Consider the following 20,653-nt stretch of genomic DNA (forward strand, 5'->3'; position numbering starts at 1 on the left):
TAAGCCATCCAGCACTCTGAGTGCTTGACTGGAGAGATGAGAGACAAGAGTGCTTAAAGTGAGGGTCGACTCTGAAGACTTCTGTGGTACTCTAAGGTATCTGGACCTTATTATTTATTCTGTTGTCAACAAGAAATCATTAAATACATTTTAAGCCAAGAAATGACATGGTCTGGTTTGTGTTTTAGGACAGTTTTCCAATAGCAAATGTATTGGGAGAGAGAGAGGCATCAGGAGGCCAGGCCCAAGGCCGTTCCATTCAGCTGGTGAGAGAGAGAGAAGATGAAGATGCTGGAGCAGGAAGCAGGAATGAGGATGAAGACGAGAGCCTCGGAGAGATCCGTGTAGAGCCAGCAGGAGACGGGACTGAGTGAATGTCTAGGATGTGAGGAAGTGCAGAATTACTGCAAGTTATAGGTGGTGATGTCCCCGACCTAGATAGAGAGTTAGGTCGAGGGTTAGAAAGAGAACTGTTGGAGGAAGGAACCAGGCATATCACTTGGGACAGGTGTACACAGTTCAACCCTAATTATATGCTGTCTTATGTTGAAACCCTGTGGTCAGAGCAGTGCTATGCCCTACTTCCCTGGGATCACACAAGGGTTCCTTTCACGAGACCTGGCAGGGTAGGCACACGCCAGAGTGGTGGCTGTAATGTTTAGAGGGTAGGGGTTGAGGTGGCAGGGTGATTAAAATAGAAACAAGTGACTGTTGTATTAAGAGATTTGGGTGTAGGGATAAGTCTCCGGTTTTTACTTAGTACCTGTGCCAGTTATCTAATGCTGCATAATGGATTAAAAATTTAGTGGGTTACTTGCATTTATTATCTCATAGTTTCTGTGGGTCAGAGACTTCAGGCCAGGCTTAGCTGGATTCTCTATTTCAGGGTCTCAGTAAGCTGCAGCCCAGGTCTCGGCCAGTGCTGGGGTCTCATCAGAGACCCCACTAGAGGAAGAATCGATTTCAGAGCTCACTCAGATTGTTGGCAGAATCCTTCTAGGTGTTGAACTAAGGCTGCCTGCAGCAACTCCAGGCCTGCTCTAGGTCCCGGTCATGGGGAGTTTCTGCTGCAGGCCAGCTTGCTTCCTTTTACTGCCAGGAAGGGAGAAAGAGACTTAAGAGCAAGTTTGCCAGCAAGATGGACTCTTAGAACATAACCTTATTGCACCCTTGTGCCATGTTTCACTGGTTAGAAGCAAGTACCCAGTCCCACCCACACTCAAGGGGAAGGAATTATAGAGGGATGTGGACAGCTAGAGGCAGGGGCCATGGGTACCGCCTTAACTCTATTTGCCGTAATACCTTCCTCTCATATTTTATATTTTACAGTTATTTTTCAACAGATCACAAAGCTCAAGCTTTTTAAAAAAGAAGTTTGCCCCCAAAATAATAATACTAAAATAAAATCTAAAGGGAACCTTTAGTTTACTAAATTTTTATTGATTTATAAAAAGAATTCCTGGCCACAGAGAGGAGGGTTGTATGGTAATCCCTGAATATCAGCTAAGACACTCTAGCACATCTAAAGCCTCAGTCTCAACCTGGAATCCTCAATACATCTTGGTTTCTCTCAGTAACCAAATATGGACCCATCACTGTTGGAGTCTTTGAAACCCTTTTAGCTTATATTACCTCCTGGGGTAATAATATTTTATGGGTTTCATAAGGAAGTACTTTCTATCTAAATATACTTCTTTCAGCTTTCCATGGTCCTGATATCCAAACATCTGATTGAAAAGTGTAGGTTTGTCATAACTATTTTTTTCATAATTTTAAAGGGTGACCTTAAGCTTTTTTTTCCCCTCAAAAATGATTACAAAAAAGTATTATAAAAGTATAATTTTAAAATGATTATAATAAGTATACAACCTCATTGTAAAAGTTCAAACAAAGCAGAAAACTATAAATAAGAAAATCCCAAATCTCTCTCTCTGGTCAGTGAATTTTCTATACATATAGTTATGGTAATGGTACAGGTATATTTGTGTGTGTGTTTGTATGTAATTTTGCATAAATGCAATCAAACTAGATTTGGTATGACTTGGTTTTTTTTTTTTTTCAACTGAATAGTATGTATCAATAATGTAGTACAGACATTTTCTTACAGCAGTAAATATCAGTACATCATTCCTTTGGATGTAGAGGATGCTTAGTCTTCTGCTCCTATATGGATGACATTTTCCTGGTAATTTTCGTGTTCTTAAGTGAAAGGGAACTCATGCATTTTTCTTTTTTCATTTGATAGCTTCCTCTTACCTTTGATAATTGTGGTTGCCATTCCTTCTCCCTCTGAAATCAAGTTTCTTAAAAAATGAAATGCTTGTCTTCATGAAACTGTGATAACTGTGGAAAGTTACTTTTTCTTACCTAATGTGTCTCACTTGCTTTGAGTTCACTGATTGTTTGGTATTCAGTTTTGGCTGTGCTTTCCAGTAAATAGGGAGAGGCCCGGAAAGTCTGACTTGGCAGTTTTGAGGTCAGTGTGAGACCAGGACTCAACAACTGATGTAGTTCTTTTGTCTGCTGAGTCTTTAGGTCCCACTTGGGAGGGTGGGGGGCTGTTGGCAGCCCAGACAGCAGAAAGGGGGAAGTGAAAGGGTTCTTGAAATCAAAAAACAGCAAAAACAAAGACTAAACCGAGAAAACAAAAAGAAGCATGGTGGGGAAACTTCTAGCGTGCCTCCTGGCTTCTCAAGGTTCAAGATCAGACCCTACCTGGTCCATTGTTCTGTGCTACAGTGCCTGGCTTGATGTAGTAACACTGAGAAGACTCGCTTGGAGCACACTTGTTACCTGGATGTCACAGGACAGATCCCATCACAATAAACTATTCTTGTTCTTTTATGGTATCAAGTGTTTGAAATACGTGGGCCATGAGCTCAGACTAGAAGCAACTGTTATGTAAAAATATGTTAATTGTGATTGTTACTTCCAAAAGGCTTTGTGGTGCATCTCTGAAAAACTGCCACGTACCAGGAGTAAATTCAGTTTGTTGTTCAGTCACTCAGTTGTGTCTGACTTTTTTGCGACCCCATGGACTGCAGACCGCCAGGTATTTCAGTCCATGGGATTATCCAGGCAAGAATACCAGAGTGGGTTGTCATGCCCTCCCCCAGGGGATATTCCAGACCTAGGAATCGAACCTGCATCTCCTATTTTGGCAGGCAGATTTTTTACCACTGAGCCACCAGGAAAGCTCATACAGTTTACCATTAGCTAAATCAAGTTACAGCCTAAGTCAACATGCACTGGAAGAGCTGCTGTATTAGTTCAGACCGAAAGGAAGGGATGGACCCACGTGCCTTTACATAACACCAAGGGGGGTTTACCCTTGGATATGCACTCTAGCATCTATTGCCTGCCGCCTCCTTCTTGGTCCTTCACCTCACTCCCTTTCTCCCTACCTCTTTCTCCCTCCTCTCTGTCCTCCCCTCCCTCGCCCCCCTTGCTTTTTCTTCTTCTCCTTCTGTCTCATCCAGGCAAGCAGGCTCTGGCTTGGTTAGTTAGTCTCTGGCCAGTGTAGCATCCTTAAAAGGCAATTTTGGTTTCAGGCACTGGTCCAGTCCCTTGGAGCCAGAGGAACGTTTGTTGGCATGCTGGGAGTACATACTTGCTGTTCTCAGAGGGAGCAGCAGGGGGCAGTGTAACTGCCAGATACTTTCACACTTAAGGCCTAGCTGATTACTTAAGTGAATCATTTTGGTACACATTTTCCTTTTTTTTTTTTTTCAGTAAAAGGATATATAGGAAAATACTCTTAAAACTGTAACACTGTATAGTTTGAAGATGTTTTATGAAAAAAGTTATATCTTATTAAAACCTTCCAGTGAAATACTTGTCTTTCTTGCTTCTGGAATCATGTAGAAAACATACATGCATGTTTCAAGTAGCTTTCTATGGGTTTTATTTCTGAAAAATTCACAAATTTATTTCTCTGCTTCAATCAAAGGGAGAATTACCAAGATCTTCATCACGCATCTTCATGGAGACCATTTCTTTGGCCTTCCCGGCCTCCTCTGCACAGTCAGCCTGCAGAGTGGGTCCATGGCCACCAAGCAGCCCATTGAAATCTACGGCCCCGTGGGGCTTCGGGACTTTCTCTGGCGAACCATGGAACTCTCTCACACGGAGCTGGTCTTCCCTTACGTGGTCCATGAGCTGGTGCCTACAGCAGATCAGTGTCCTACAGAAGAACTAAAAGAATCTGTGCAGGTGAATAAAACAGACAACCCTCCCAAAGAGGGACAAGGACGAACTATCCTGTTAGACTCAGAAGAAAACTCGTACCTCCTGGTTGATGATGAACAGTTTGTTGTGAAAGCGTTTCGCCTCTTTCATCGAATACCCTCCTTTGGATTTTCAGTCGTGGAGAAGAAACGCCCAGGTAAACTCAACGCACAGAAACTGAAAGACCTGGGTGAGTGAGTGTTTGTTTTTTCCCTTTCTCCTTAGTTGGGTTGTTGTGAACTGAAGCAGTTAGAAGTGTCATAGAAACCTTCCTTTATTGCTTCCCAGGCCTAAAACTTACATTTTCTCCACTTACTTCCTTTTCCCAAAGTTTATTTATTAAGGGAAATCTTTAGGGCCAGAAGACGCTATTCAGAGCAAAAATGAAGTGTATATTTGATGTCTCTCTTCAGCTCTCTAGAGGCACATCCTTGATCTGTCTTATCTTCAGCTTTTACTATCTTGGTTGGTGGAGTGATGGTAGTTGTCTCAGGTCTAGGCTTTTATTTTCTCATGTCATCTTTTGAAATATGTTTGGGTGGCATCTTTGGTCAGATACTTTTCACCATAGTTCTTAACCATGCAACTGCAACCAGCCGCTTTCTGAGTTTTCCTTCTTTATTGACTTTGCCTAGTCAGTCAACTTTGATTAAGTTACTAATAATTTGGTGTTTGGAACACTGCCCCAACCAGTTTTTGTTTTTCTTGACTGTGCTGGGTCCTAGTTGTAGCACGTAGGGTCTAGTTTGCCGGGGAACGAACCCAGGCCTCCTACATCGGGAGCATGGAGTCTTAGTCATTGAACCACCAGGGGAGTCCCTCAACCAGCTTTATATACCTGGGTTCGTCACACTTGGCCGCAAGCACTCAAAGATTGGCTCAGGGCCCGACTAAGGCCTCGTCCCTTCTCCATGCTAGGTCATCTCCTGCTCAGGTCCGTCAGCACCTCTCCCAGAGCAGCGCCAGGTACATCATCCCTCTGGTATCACCACCTTCCTTGCCGTGCCTACGACAGAACCTGTGAAAAGCATGGCAATGGTTTTTCGTGTGTTCTTTTTCTTTATTTACACAATCTCTTCTTTCTTCCCCAACTAAAACAAAGTACTAAGTCATGAGGAAAACTGCGTTAGACCAAAGATATTTTTATTATCTACAAACCTGTGAAAATACCAGTGTGTTGGGAAATTGTAAACATGATCCATGTTGGAATTAGTGAACATACTCTATGTATTGCCCAGAGTGATGATCAGGTGTTATTCTCAATTAATATGAGATTTAAGCCCAGTTTGGTAAGCATGGAACTGCCTCTGTTTACAATGAAGATTGATTATGTGTAACTACCTGAAATTCTCCTTGACGTTGTGATCCAAACAGTCCCCTCTAACAATTTTTTTATTACGTTAATCAGTTTGTCGGTACCTTGTCATTTAAATGGGCTCTTTAACTTTACCTGAAGATGAGCTTATTAAGTATAGCACTCAAAAACTTTTATTCCCATGCACAGCAGAGGATCACAGCTGTTACCTTGACTATAATAAGGTTTTAGTGGGACTTAAGAGTTTAAACTTATCTGAAACGTGTGCTTGGAAATGTTTTAAGTACTTGGACGTTGCTAATATCAATAGCCAACAGTGAACTTTTAAAAAATGTATAAATATCCCAGTTTCCCACAAGTAATAAAATATTTATAACAATTATGAAAAGAATTGGATGCCTTTTCCATTTGCTATTTTCAGTGCTGTTGAAACAGACGCTCTTTAACAAGTCATAAATTCCATTCCTATGATGTGATGTTATCTGCCTCCATCTTTTAGGTGTTCCACCAGGTCCTGCCTACGGGAAGCTGAAAAATGGAATTTCTGTTGTTCTGGAAAATGGAGTTACAATTTCTCCCCAAGATGTCTTAAAGAAGCCTATTGTTGGAAGAAAAATATGTATTTTGGGTGACTGTTCTGGAGTTGTGGATGATGGAGGTGTAAAGCTGTGCTTTGAAGCAGACCTGTTGATCCACGAGGCGACCCTAGATGACACCCAGATGGACAAAGCCAAGGAGCACGGCCACAGCACGCCACAGATGGCGGCGACGTTTGCAAAGCTGTGCCAAGCAAAGAGGCTGGTTCTGACTCACTTCAGTCAGAGGTACAAACCAGTTGCCTTGGCCAGAGAAGGAGAAGCAGATGGGATTGTAGAACTTAAAAAGCAAGCTGAATCAGTGTTAGACCTCCAAGAAGTGACTCTCGCAGAAGATTTCATGGTGATCGGCATTCCCATCAAGAAGTGAAACCAGTATTCCTGAATGCATTCTGGTGTGTCTGTAAATATGTTATTGAACCAACAGTCACATTTGGGTTTTTTTGTTGTTGTGATGGTGGTCTTCATCGTTTTGGTCTACAATTATTTGAGTCCTCATGATCCTGAAAAGGATGGAGCTGCGTTGCTGAACTAACTCAGCATTGAGAGGGAGCAAGCTTTTTGATAATAAATCACTTTAAAAAGAATGAAACCAGCATCCTTCTTAAAGTCCACCTTTGACAAAGTGATAGGCTGTTCAGGTATACATGCTTTGTGGCTGCTGCCTCAGAGATTAGCCAATGCGCCATGCAATCCTGGGCTTAGCTTCTATCCAGCTTTATTGCTGTTGTTGGCAAAGTATGCAGGACTTGGCCCTCCTGGCTAAAAATGGTATTTTGGCAGTTTGTGTTGAATCTGTTCATGTTATTAACAAAAGAGAAATGTAATGAGATATTGGCTATGCAGAATTGAAGCTGGCATGTTAAATCTTGAATTCTTTGCTAGAATACTGAATGCAGGGTCAGGGTAGGTGTTTAGCCTTCAATTAATATTTTATTAAACTTTCCAGTTTGCTCTAAACCCAGGGTTCTCAGATGGAATTTTGAAGTAGTGGGATGTTTCTTGTCAAAACTAGGAGGGGTTACTACCAGCAGTTAGTCAGTACAGGCCAGAATGCTAGATCGTAGAGAATTTTGGTCAATCCTAAACAATGAAGAATGATCTCATCCCACAAGGCATACTGCAGGTCTGTTGAAATACACATCAAGTTAAAACTTATACTCCTACTGTGAACATACGTTATAAATTTCAGTGACATAGGAGTTCGGGTGTTTTGGGGGCATGAACCACCTATCTCCTTGCATGGCCCTGCAATAAACCTTTCTCTGCTCAAAAAGAAAAAAAAGAAATAGTGATGTAATGAGTTGAACTACGAGGTAGGTCAAATTCTGCAACAAATCCTAAAAAGCTAGCTAAGTGAATATATTGAAATGTCACATCAAACATTATTTGTCAGAAATGAGCCATGGGCTGGAGCTTGTGAATCTGGAGGTTAAAAAATGACTGTCTATCCGACTTGGGCTTAATTTGTGTGTTCTGATAAATAATTCTTTGAGTACCATTTTAGTAAAGTGTTCTTTCTAGAATAGCTTTTCCTGCTGAGTTGCCTTCTATCTCCCTTCTGTCTGTCATGGGATATCTCTGACTCATTTGCCCACAGTATTTCTCAAAATGTATTACATGGAAAGGTAGTCTCAAGTACTGATTCAGTCAAAAAGTTTTCCTAATCAAACTGGTTTGGGAAACCCTGAATACTGTGTGTCCCTCTGGCAGAGCTGTAATGCCCATCAATATATTAACAACAGCACTGCTTCAGTGATCACCAGCTAGTCTGTGATGCCAGAAAGACCTGATTTCAGAGTCCCATTCTGTACCTCATGACGGTCCCTATGTTCTCTGAAGCAGGTTCCTTAGATCTGCTGATCTTTAGCTTGCTCATCTCTAAAAATGAGGAAAATAATAATAAGACCTACCTCTAGGAGTGCTGTAAAGATTAAATAAAGACAGTGCATAAAAGGAGCATAGCACATTGGTTCAAGGCATGAAGTCCTAACGTACAGAGGCTTGACAGCTGAACCCCTTTCTGAAGTCATATTTCACCATATACTGTCTATTAACATCTTAAGAACCTAGAGTTTTATAGTATACTTACTCAGAAATACTGTCATGGTGTATAGTATACTATTGGATTCCTCTAGTCCTGGGGCTTTTCTAGTAAAAATTGACTCCTGGAGGGCTCTGGAATCCCTGAAGTAGTACTCAAGATCTCAGTCATTCTGAAGCAGCCTCCAGAATGGGCTGATTCAGCCCTGCTTTAGGCTCCTGGCCTGCCAGAGTACCAAAGTGGACCAGAACTAAAGTGTATCTTGATTTCTGCTGCTGCTGCTAAGTTGCTTCAGTTGTGTCCGACTCTGTGCGACCCCATAGACGGCAGCCCACCGGGCTCCGCCGTCCCTGGGATTCTCCAGGCAAGAACACTGGAGTGGGTTGCCATTTCCTTCTCCAGTGCATGAAAGGGAAAAGTGAAAGTGAAGTCGCTCAGTCATGTCCGACTCTTAGCAACCCCATGGACTGTAGCCTACCAGGCTCCTCCGTCTATGGGATTTTCCAGGCAAGAGTACTGGAGTGGGGTGCCATTGCCTTCTCTGATCTTGATTTCTGAACTCAAGTCAAACCTGCATTTATTAACCTACTGTGTGCAGAATGGGCTTTCCCGGTTGCTCAGCAGTGAAGAATCTGCCACAGGAGATATGAATTCAGTCCCTGGGGTTGGGAAGATCCCCTGGAGGAGGGCATGGCAACCCACTCCAGTATTCTTGCCTGGAGAATCCCATGGACAGAGGAGCCTGGCAGGCCATAGTCCACAGGGCCACAAAGAGTTGGGCACGACTGAAGCGACTTAGCACACATGCACTCAGCGTGTGCCCAAACCTGTACAAGAGGGAATGGCTGGTACTAGTACCTCTAGTGCCTGGAGCTCTGCTGTGTAAAGATTGTAGTTTGGTCACCTCTACATTCTTGGAAATACCCACCCATACTATGCACTCAGAAATGTATATTGAATGCAACAAGATCACAAAATTTAAGACCTAAAGTTTAGAACCTGTGCCTGGGCCATTTTACTGCTGGGTTTGTCCAAAAAAATGTAACTGCCTGATTGGTGGTATTCCATTTACTGTGTTGGGAGTAAATGAATATAAGACAAAATTTCAGGCTCACTGTCTTAGTGGTAGAGACTAATAGGAAAACCCAAAGTGAATATGCAGTTCTTTGAAATCTTTCTGATCTTACCACCTATCATTCAGTTTTGCTGTTCCTGAGCATTATTTGATAGCTGACTTGAGCTGTGCCCTTAGAATCAGGCTCTATTAATATATATGGGCTGAGCCCTCAGAGAACATGGGAATGTGGAACAAATTGATGTGTTGGATTAAGTGTGGGGTATCTGTTCATGGCGAGAATTCTTTCTTGGACTCTCTTCTGGCCTAAAATTTGTTCTTAATGGCAGGACACATTCTAAGAATTTGTGGAGCTAGAATTGAGTGAATTTTCTTTTTTTTTCCTGTTAGGCTGGGCCATACAGCTTGAGGGATCTTAGTTCCCCACTCAGGGATTGAGCCAGAGCCAAGGCCATGAAAATGCCAAGTCCTAACCACTGGCCTGCCAGGGAACTCCCAAGAGTGAACCTTAAGTTGGACTTCCCAGAGCCAGTAATTTGTTCATGGTTATATGACTCTAGAGGAAAGTGGAATATGTGTTGTGCCCCAAACTTATTTATCACTGAATTCTCTTTTGCCAGGGAGCATCTTATAACACTGAGAAATGGGGTTCCTTAATACTGTTGAAAGTATTAATAGTCACCGACTATGTCCATCACCGACTCGATGGACATGAGTTCGAGCAGGCTCTGGGAGTTGGTGATGGACAGGGAAGCCTGGCGTGCTGCAGTCCACGGGGTTGCAAAGAGTTGGACACGACTGAGCGACTGAACTGAATACCGTTGAAACGTATTTTATTTATATTTTTTACCTGAAACTTTATTGAGGTAGTAAATTCCATGTCTACACCAAATACAGTATTTTCTTTCTCTTAAACCAACTTTCCAATTGTCAGAAATTCATATTCCTGCTTATATAGATAAAAAATAGGCACTTTTCTGTTTCTCAAAAGGTATTCAGACTTGCCCAAATAGACCCCAAATCATCTCTGTTTTCAAATACTCATGCTTCATTAGTATACTTTTAATAAACTTTTAAACATAAAAGCAGCATATGCCCAGTGATTTTTTTTTTTTAAGATTCAAGAAAAGAAGATGATTACTCATAATTCTGCTGGGGGCTTCCCAGGTGGTGCAGCTGACAGGAGATGCAACAGATGTGGGTTCGATCTCTGGATCAGGAAGATCCCCTGGAGAAGGAAATGGCAACCCACTCCAGTATTCTTGCCTGGAGAATCCCAGGGACCGAGGAGCCTGGTGGGTTACAGTCCAGGGGGTCACAGAGAGTCGGACACAACTGAGCGACTGAGCGTGCACACACTCATAGTCGCACCTGCTCTGGTCCAGTGATCCTGAAACAGACGTGAGCATCACTCAAGGCGGCACACAGGTGGACAGGTGTGCATAGGTAGACACAGATACTTGGGTTCTACTTCCAAAGACTCATTCAATATGTCTGGGGTGGAAACCAAGAATCTGCATTTTTAATAAACCCTCCCAGGTGATTCTGAAGTATGTGAGTGGTAGCCCACATATGGAGAAAAAACTGTATTTATGCACTTAGAAAAACTGAGGTGTACATAAATAGATTTTTAATTTAAACATGCTTATAGATGTATGTATATTACACACATGCATATTTTTACATGTAGGTTGACCTCAGCTGTTTTTCTCATGTAACATGAGCATTTTCCCACAACATTAACTGTTCTTTGAGAGCATGACTTTAATGATTTTATATTATCCCATTCTACAAATGTAATATATGTTTTCATACTTTTGAGGCATTTGAGGTTGTTTTCCTTTGTTACAAATAATACTGTCATGAATATTCTGGGGCATAAATCTTTGTATCTCTTGAGTATTTCCTTAGCATTGATTTCTCTGGAGGTCAAAATATCTAGCTTATTTTTCTGGACTCCGGTCAAGAATCTCTCACTTGTTTTCTAGCTCCCACTGTGCAGCTGCAGGAGAGAGGCCTGTTTTGCTGCTCCATTGATAGATGATATTGAATATCTTCAATTAATGACCTTTCTAACACTTCTCTTCCCAAACATTTGTCTTATAAAGATTATTTTTGCCCGCTAGTGAAAACAATTTTGTTATGTCTTGCAACTAGCACGTACAATTCAACTGTGATTTCCTAAATATTCTTATGCCACCTTAAAAATGCAGCAATTCTTACTTAAAAGGTAAAAATCCTTACTACTTCAAATATGCTCATGACGGATGTACAGTGAAGGTACTTTTGTCTTCACAAAGGTATATATTTATGGTGAAATATATTGATCCTGTCCTCACTGATTGGTGGATTTTTTAGGTACTGAATGAGTCAGAGTATTTTTTTTTTAACTTGGGAAAATTAAAAAGAAAATGCTGGTGATGCTCTCACTCTTTGGCAGGACAAGGATAGAATTTGAGGGGTCTGTGGTGGGATGTGAGGTGAGATTGAGAAATTCTTTTAAACAGTGTTTAAAAACTAAAAACTAAAAAGTACATTATCCATACTACGTTTTTAAAGGGGGGGGGGAGTGTGGGATGGTAGTGAATACCAGATGCATGGTTAAGAGTGGAAGAAGGGATCCTTAGCAAGGGCTATGGGAAGAACAGTGAAGAGGACTGTCTTATACAAACCTAATGGCACTAGTGGCTTCTCCGCTGGCTCAGGTGGTAAAGAATCTGCCTGCAGTGCTGGAGACCTGGGTTCAATCCCTGCGTCTGCCAGATCCCCTGGAGAAGGGAATGACTACCCACTCCAGTCTTCTTGCCTGGAAAATCCCACGGACAGAGGAGCTTGGCGGGCTACAGTCCATGGGGTTGCAAAGAGTTGGACTTGACTGAGCAACTAACATATGAGGTATTTTGAACTATTTGTGTGTGTGTATGTGTGTGTGCGTTCATTTAGTTAAAAAATTACATTAAAACATCTACACAACAGATGAAATGCTGCTTCAAATAATTATGTCAATTGGGGTTTCCTTATGGGTGCTCTAGGCCATTAAGTTCCTTTCAAGACTTTTTAACACTCCAATCCATTCCCCATACTGCAAAGAGGTTTTTTCAAAATGCAAATCTGAACCTAGTACCCAGATCTGAATGACCTTGCCCTACCCCCCTTTCCAAGCTAATCTTATTCCACTCATTTTTGCAGCCCCAGCCATGTGGGCCTTTTAGTCCTTTGTCAGAGGTTTCTGTTGTTGCCCAGTCTTGGCACAGACTGCTCCCTGGGCCTGGACCCTGCTCCCTGGGCCTGGAATGCTTTCTCCTCTCCCCAGATTAACCCTCCCTGAGCCTTCTGCTCACAGCTCTGCAGCCACATCCTCCTGGAAGCCTTCCCAGACTTCCCCACTAGGTAGCATGTGACTGCACCCCACATTCCTGTTGCTTGTCACTTCGTATTCTCATTTTGTTCCTGCGACTATCCAATTAATGTTTCTCTTTCCCTCCAGCACTGTAAGCTTCACAAGAGCAAAATGGTGTCTGCTTGTGTTTCCCTTTGGGCCCCAGCTCCTAGGTCAGTGCCTGGAATATATTAGGCACTCAATAAATAGTGGTGATTGGTTCCATTTTCCTTGCCTTCCTGTTATTCTATACCGTGTTCTCCTAGGGATTTTTCCTGATTAATATTAAAACAAAAAAGCAAAAATCCTCACCCTAATCTCTAAACTAAAAACAGGGAGGAAGAGATTGGTTGCCTATAACCTTCATGGTGGTGGTTTAGTCGCTAAGTCATATCCAACTCTTGCAACCCCATGGACTATAGCTCACCAGGCCCCTGTGTCCAAGGGATTCTCCAGGCAAGAATACTGGAGTGGGTTGCCATTTCCTTCTCCAGGGGATCTTCCCAACTCTGGGATCGAGCCCACATCTCCAAATGAGGCAAATTTTTGTAAGTACTAATTTTAAAGCTTTAGCTTGGTATCCTAAGGAATGCAGGCAGATACCTAGAGTCGGAAAGGGCTGGAAGAAGGAGTTTCTCTGTCTAAGAAAGTCGGATGTTGGCTTTCACTATGCATAAGTTGTAGCCACCCGTTCCGGGAAACACATTCATTCAGAAGGACAATGCAGTCAGAAGGACAGTGCAGATAGTGAAGTGCAGTTTATTACACCGGGGGGCCCAAGGCAGAGTCACCTCTTAGCCAAGGACCCCGACCAGTTTTTGTGAAGACCTTATATACCCTAAGTGTTCATGCCCAAACCCACCTCCCCAAATTCCCTGAAACTAGTCTGAACAAAGAAAAAGAAAGGTACAATCAAAGATAACCCGTGATTCATATGCCTTAAGCCTAGGTAGTTAACAGTGGACAATTATCAATAGATCTGTGGTCATACCCCAATAAGCATAATAGAATGCATGATTCGATTCGGTTACACAGATAATTAGGGTATTCTTTTAGGCTGAGAGTCTAGGTACGAGCTCTGGGGTTCTTCCTTCTTGGGGGCCTGGTTTTCCAGTTGGTATGTCGTTTCCATAGATACTGGGCATATAGCTCAAAGTCCACAGTCCAGCCCAAGATGGAGCCTGTTCTGACTGTTTCCTCCTTCTTAAGAAAGTCAGGAAAAGGTATAAAGAATGAGAAGAGAAGGCCAAGCAAGCCCATGCGGGAGTCTGGAGCCCCATGCAGGGTAGGGAAATGGTGGTATAGCCTAAAGAACACAAATGTCTGATGTTCAGTCTTATGGTGGCTGTGTGGATTGAAAGTAAGTCCCTCTATTTCCCTCAAATTTTCTTTGAAGTCTGCTGGACACATAGGATTTTGGGATCTCTCCTCAACCCTTGACACCACCAAACAAGAAGAGGTTCTGAACCCCATCACTGGGTTGACCTGGGTAGAAACTGGGACAGCAGGAGTGAAAGAATGAGACAATCCCAAACTAAAATGGTTCAGAGATGTGGAGTCAGGTGACCACAAGGACCTAAGTCTCGCAGGAATTTTCAGGAGTCTGTAAGGAGGGCACTGACCCTATGTCACCCACCAAATGGGGAGGTAATAAGAGTAACTCTAGGTGACATCTGGACACAGATATTTATGTGCCCTTGACATATTTTTAAGGATTAAAAAGCTGTCATATTCAGGATAAGGAAGTTGAAGGGGGTGCCTAAGTTTATCCAAAGTAACAAATCTTTCCACTCCAAAATAAAGCTAGCTGAGAAACACTGTCGCTCTGATGTCAGCATGCTAATTATCAGCAGACATGGCAGGTACAAAGATTAAATTCGTCCATGAAAAAGTAAAAGGGGAAAGGTGAAGGATCAAGTTTCCCTGCTATATAAATCCCCCTGTAACTGACGAAACTGTGCAGGCAGACTCAGGTAGAGCTAAGCCACACTGAGCTCAGTGTCACGGAATGAAACCCTGGCTATTTTGTCTAGCTCGTTGTTGTGGCTTCCAGATCTTAGGCTTGTCTGAATGACACCATATCTCCATCAAACATCCTGGACTGGAGCTGACCTTGTAGACGTACCCATGTCTGGGGCAGCAACCCAAATGCTGTTCCTGACTGGCTTACAAAGGGGCTTGTGTGGAACACATCTTCATACAGCTAGTAGATACTGGAACGTGACTGATTTCCTCCCTCACATGTCTACACTGAGAGGCGGTATAGCCTACTGCAGTGATCTTCAAACTAGCATATTTGTGCCCCTGAATAGCTGCAAAGACTTTTCTAAGGATATACAGGCATGCATTCATATGAAATATTTCCTAAAATCAATCTCCCTGAGAACTAGCATAGGCAAAATGTCTTATTGGTTCCATCGTACAATGCTCCAGGATTACAAAGAATGGAATAGTTGAACTACTGGTATTGGGGTGAAAACATGGATGATTAAGTAATAAATTCTCTTCAAGTTGGGTAGTTTCCAATACGTTACTTTGACAAAATTGAAGGATGATCTAACCAAGTTCAGATCAAGGAGTAGTTATTCTGTCCAATAATAGATTTTAATTGCTTTCTTGAGATATAATTCACATTCAGTGGGTTTTCATACAATTCAATTTCACACACAATTCAATGGGTTTTCACATATTCATGGAGTCAGGCAACTATCACCACTATCAATTTTAGAACACTTACATTATCCCCAAAAGAAACTATGGTGACTTCCCTGGTGGTCCAGTGGTTAAGACTCTGAGCTCCGAATGCAGGGGGCACAGGTTCCATCCCTGGTTGGAGAACTGAGATCCTGAATGTCATGTGTGCTGTGCCAGCCAAAAAAGGAAAAAAGCTCTGTACCCTTTGGCAGTCACTCTTACTTTCATCCCAAACACCAGGGCCTTAAGCTGCTTTCTACCTACTAATGTACTTTCTGTCTCTATGAAAGAAAGAGCAAATGCAATTGTTAGTTGCTCAGTTGTGTCCAAATCTTTGTGATCCCACAGACTATATATAGCCTGCCAGGCTCCCCTGCCCATGGAGTTCTCCAGGCAAGAATACTGGAGTGGATAGTCATCCCCTTCTCCAGGGAATCTTCCTGACCCAGGGATTGAACCAGGGTCTCCCACATTGCTGGTAGATTCTTTACTGTCTGAGCCACCAGGGAATTTGTCTATTCTGTACTTTTCATACAAATTGAATCATAGAGTATGTGGTCCTTTGTGACTGGCTTTTTTCACTTAATGTTCTCAAGGTGTTTCCATGTTGTAACTTATATCACTAGTTTGTCCTTTTTATGGCCAAATAATATGTTATTGTATGGACATATCAAATTTTATTTATCCATCTGTCAATCCAATAATAGATTACAAAAGTATTTGTTTACAATATGCCTATAAAAGAATGCAAAAGGAGACATTGCTATAGATCTTTTAATAAATCAAAAGATGATAGTATAAATAACTTTAATTTTAAATAAAATTACTAAAACAACTTCCTTAAAAAACACAACTTTCTATGACTGATTGACACAAGAAAAAAGTATAGGACTATTCATGTTTTCTATTTATTAAGGAGATTGAATTTGTAATTAAACTCTCCTTACAAAGAAAAACAAACAAAACTCCTGGCCCAGATGGTTTCACTAGTGAATCAGTCTAAACAATTAAAGAAGAAATATACCTTTCTTCCACAGACACTTCCAGAAAATAGAAACAGAGGGAACACTTTCCAACTCATTTTATAGGATCAGCATAACCTTGATGCCAAAACTTAAGGACAGGAAAATCACAGGCTAATTTCTCTCACAAAAACCCCAAAGAAAATAGCTAGTTGAATCCAGTGACATGGAAAAAGAATAAAACATTTTGACAAAGGGAGTTTTGTTTAACATTTGAAAATCAATGTTATCCACCACGTTAACAAAATAAATGGGGAAAAGTGGTAAAATAATCTACATAGGTACAAAATTTTCTTTGGTAAAATTTATTACTCATGTGTTAATATAGTAAGGACACTTAGTATATTAAGAACAAGGAGGGGACTTCTCTTGGGGTCCAGAGCTTAAAAATCTACGTGCCAATGCAAGGGCCACGGGTTTGATTCCCTCTCTGGGAAGATTCCATCTGCCTCAGGGTGATTAAGCCAGTGTGCCACATTTACTGAGCCCATGAGCTGCAACTACTGAGCCTGCGTGCCTAGGACCTGTGCTCTGCAACAAGAGAAGCCGCCGGAATGAGATGCCCGGGCCCTGCACCTGTAGAGTAGCCCCCTCTCCCAGGAACTGGAGAAAGCCTGAGAGCAGCAGCAAAGACCCTAGGCAACCAAAAATAAATACTTTAAAAAAAGAAAATCAATTTTATTTCTATGTTTCAGCAATAAACAGATCGAAATTTTTTTTATGTAACACCATTTATAGGAACATTGAAACCATCAAAAAGCTAGGAATAAATCTAATGAGAGGTGTGTGAAACTCCTCCATTGAAAACTACAAAACATCGATATTTATTAAAGGAGACTCAAATACACAGAATGGCATACCATCTTAATGAATTTGGAAGATTCAGTATTGGAAAGATATCATTTATTCCTAAATTTAACTGTAATAATCCCAGTCAAAAGCTCCACAGCATTTTATGTGTATGTATATATGATGGAATTGATAAGTTATTTCTGAAGTCTATATGGACCTGCAGAGGACCAAAAATAGCCAGAAAAATCTTGAAAGAAGAAAAAAAATTTAAGACTTAACACTAGCAGATATCAAGACTTATTGTAAAATTGCAATCATTAAGACAACGTGATATTGTTTTAAGGAGGACAAATCAACCAAAGGAGTATGAATATTACAAAGCCCAGCAAAAAAACTCCTCACATATATGGTCATTTTACTCATGACAAATATGGAATTCCTACGCAATGGGGAAAGGATTGTCTTCTCAATAAATGGAGAGTCAATCAGATATCCATAATGAAAAATAGTTTCCTTTGATGCCTACCTTAAACCACTCTACACAAAAATCAATTACAGGTGGATTTTATATATAAATGTGAAGATAACATAGAATAGCTCCTTGATCTGGGGAAAGCAAAGATTTCTTAAGCAGAATACAAGCACTAACAATAAAGGAAAAGATTGTTAAACTGGACCTTAAAATTAGGAACTTCTAATTATAAACAATACTATCAAAAAAGTGAAAAGGCAAGCCACAGAGTGGTAGAATATATTTACTGATACCTATAGCTGATAAAGGATTTGGATCTAGGATTTAATAGAGGTTATATGTTGCTACATAACAAATTACCCCCAAACATTGTTATTTAGTATCTCACAGTTTGGTAGGTCAGGAATCTGAGCACAGCTCAGCCACGTGCTCCTGATTCTTGATCTCTCATGGGGTCATAGTCAAGCTGCCAGTTAGAGTTGTGGGTTCATCTAAAGACAGCTGATGGGGTCCATAGTTCCTACACAAGGAAGCTTGTCAGCAGACCTTTGTCCCCTGCCTCGTGGGCCTCTCCATGGGCTGCCTCATGACAGAGCAGCTGGTTTCCTACAGGGCAAGCAACCTAAGAGAAAGTAAGCACTCAAGACAGAAGCCATGGCTTTTTTCACAATTCAACCTTGAACATGATATCCTATTACTTCTTCCATATTCTATTCATTAGAAGTAAATCAGTTAAGTCCACACTCAAGGGAAAGGCATTACCCGGGGCATAAATACCAGGAGGCAGGGGTCATTTTGGGGGGCCATCTTAGAGGCTGCCTATGACAACAATACATTATGAAACTCTTTAAAGTCTTGTGTTAGACGGAGGTTATATGGTGTGAAAATAATCAAGCTATTCAGTTGTGACTTGGGCATTTTCCTGTACGTAGGTTATACATTAATGAAAAGTTGACCTAAGAACATTTTTGAGTTATATGTCAACTATCTCCAATAAAGTGGTAAAAAAAGAGAACATTTTTGTTGAAAAACTCAGGCAGAATTCTAAAGACTTTTATTCTCTGGCTATGCAGTCCAGCACCAAACTTAGGCTTACATGGATTTTGCAAATAGAATTAAAGTCCAAAGTCAGTGGACTGTAAAATACATATAAAAACTTTTTGCTCCAGAAAAATATGATAGAGTGATCAATAAAAGTATGAAAAAAAGGAAAGTATACTATTAATAAAGAGAAGTAGAATGGAAAACAAGTGCAGGAAAAATGGAAGAACGAAATATTTCACAGGGAGAATTACTGGGATAGTAGACTGCAGCACAAACTCTGAAATTAGACCATAGTGTGATCTTGGATGAATGATTTCATCTCTCTTTGGTCCTAGTTTTTCATCTGCGAATCTGGAATAGTAATAGGATTCATGAATAAATTGTTACTAAGATGAAATGATTTAACATAGATAAACAATTAGAACTCAAAGTGCTATATACAAGTTATCGTCGTGAAACCTCAAATCTGAGCCCAGAGTGTTCCCTTATCATCCACTTCAGCTTTAATTCCCAAGGAGTTTGGAAATTGCCCTCCGAGTACTTCACTAGCCCAGAGGGTGGAAAGGGAGTGCCGACAACCCCCTAGTTTGGGAAGATTGGGGTCAGGGCACATCGCTCTGGACTTGTTTAGGCCATGAGCCATATGAGTACCTGAAATGTGACTAGTGCAAAATGACCAGTCCATTTTGCCTGAAAATATTCCCTGGATTTCAGACAAAATGAGAAAAAGAATGTAAAATATTTCAATCATTTTGATTATGTGTTGAAATGATATTTTGGACATATTAGGTTAAATGTAAATAAAGTACATTATTAAAGTTAATTTCACCTGTCTCTTTTGACTGTTTTGTATGTGTAGGGACTTCCCTCATAGCTCAATCAGTAAAGAATCTGCCTGCAATGCAGGAGACCACCTGCAGCATAGGAGACCTGGGTCTGGAAGTTCCCCTGGAAAAGGAAATGGCAACCCACTCCAGTATTCTTGTCTGGGAAATCCCATGGACAGAGGAGCCTGGTGGGCCAAAGTCCATGGGGCTGCAAAGAGTTGGACACGACTTAGCAATGAAACCACAACCACAATAAGCAATTTAAAATGACATGTGGCAACAATACAGTATACTAATGCATATATATGGAATTTGAAAGATGGTAACGATAACCCTATATGCGAGACAGAATAAGAGACACAGATGCATAGAACAATTTTATGGACTCTGAGGGAGAAGGTGAGGGTGGGACGTTCTGGGAGAATAGCATTGAAACATGTATATTATCATATGTGAAACAGAACACCATTCCTTGTTCGATGCATGAGACAAGGGCTCAGGGCCGGGGCAATGGGATGACCCAGAGGGATGGGATGGGGAGGGAGGTGGGTGGGGGGTCCAGGAAGGGGAACACATGTAAACCCATGGCTGATTCATGTCATTGTATGGCAAAAACTATTACAATATTGCAAAGTAATTAGCCCCCAACTAAAATAAATAAAAAAAAATAAAATAAATAAAAAATAAAAAAAAAATAAAATGACATGTGGCGCTCATTGCATTTCAACTGGATAGTGCTTCTTCTCACAGTCTGCCTCAAGGTCAGCAGTCAGAGTGCTCCTTTAGAAAGATAATTCAGGCCACATTGCTACTCTGCTTAAAAATTCCCAATAATATTGTATCTCACTTTACAGTAAATATCAAAATCTCAACCAAGGTCGACTAGGTCCTTAGTGACCAGCCCTACCCATTGCCACCTCCAATCCCTCTGGTCTCGAGTGGGACCCAGGTTTTGCCGAACCTGAAGCTTCCACCATAGGTGAACAGGAGGGAAGGTCAAGAGGGACGTGGGTCCTCTATAAGGAAAAGAATACAAACTGTAAATATAAAACTAAGTACAGAATTGAGAGCTAATTTAGAGTGAGAGAATAAATCTCAACAGTAAGTCCCTCTCCTTTGATATTCCTTTAGGCAATTTATCAGACACAAGTACACAGAAATGCTTC

The 20,653-nt window shown here is 41.3% G+C and overlaps 1 protein-coding gene across 2 annotated transcripts in view; it reads left to right on the plus strand.

Moving 5' to 3' along the window:
* ELAC1 (elaC ribonuclease Z 1) overlaps window positions 1–7,427 on the plus strand; it is a 16,091-nt gene extending 8,664 nt beyond the window's left edge. For both annotated transcript variants that reach the window (XM_081562121.1, XM_081562120.1), the window contains 2 exons: window positions 3,950–4,417; window positions 6,042–7,427. In XM_081562121.1, the coding sequence (XP_081418247.1) occupies window positions 3,950–4,417; window positions 6,042–6,508 (935 nt within the window). In that variant the 3' untranslated portion in view covers window positions 6,509–7,427. The remainder of the gene's footprint in view (window positions 1–3,949; window positions 4,418–6,041) is intronic.
* The last annotated feature ends 13,226 nt before the right edge of the window (window positions 7,428–20,653 follow it).

This window comes from Giraffa tippelskirchi, chromosome 14, assembly GCF_054371585.1.
Source record: "Giraffa tippelskirchi isolate mGirTip1 chromosome 14, T2T-mGirTip1v1.2.pri, whole genome shotgun sequence".
Lineage (NCBI taxonomy): Eukaryota > Metazoa > Chordata > Mammalia > Artiodactyla > Giraffidae > Giraffa > Giraffa tippelskirchi.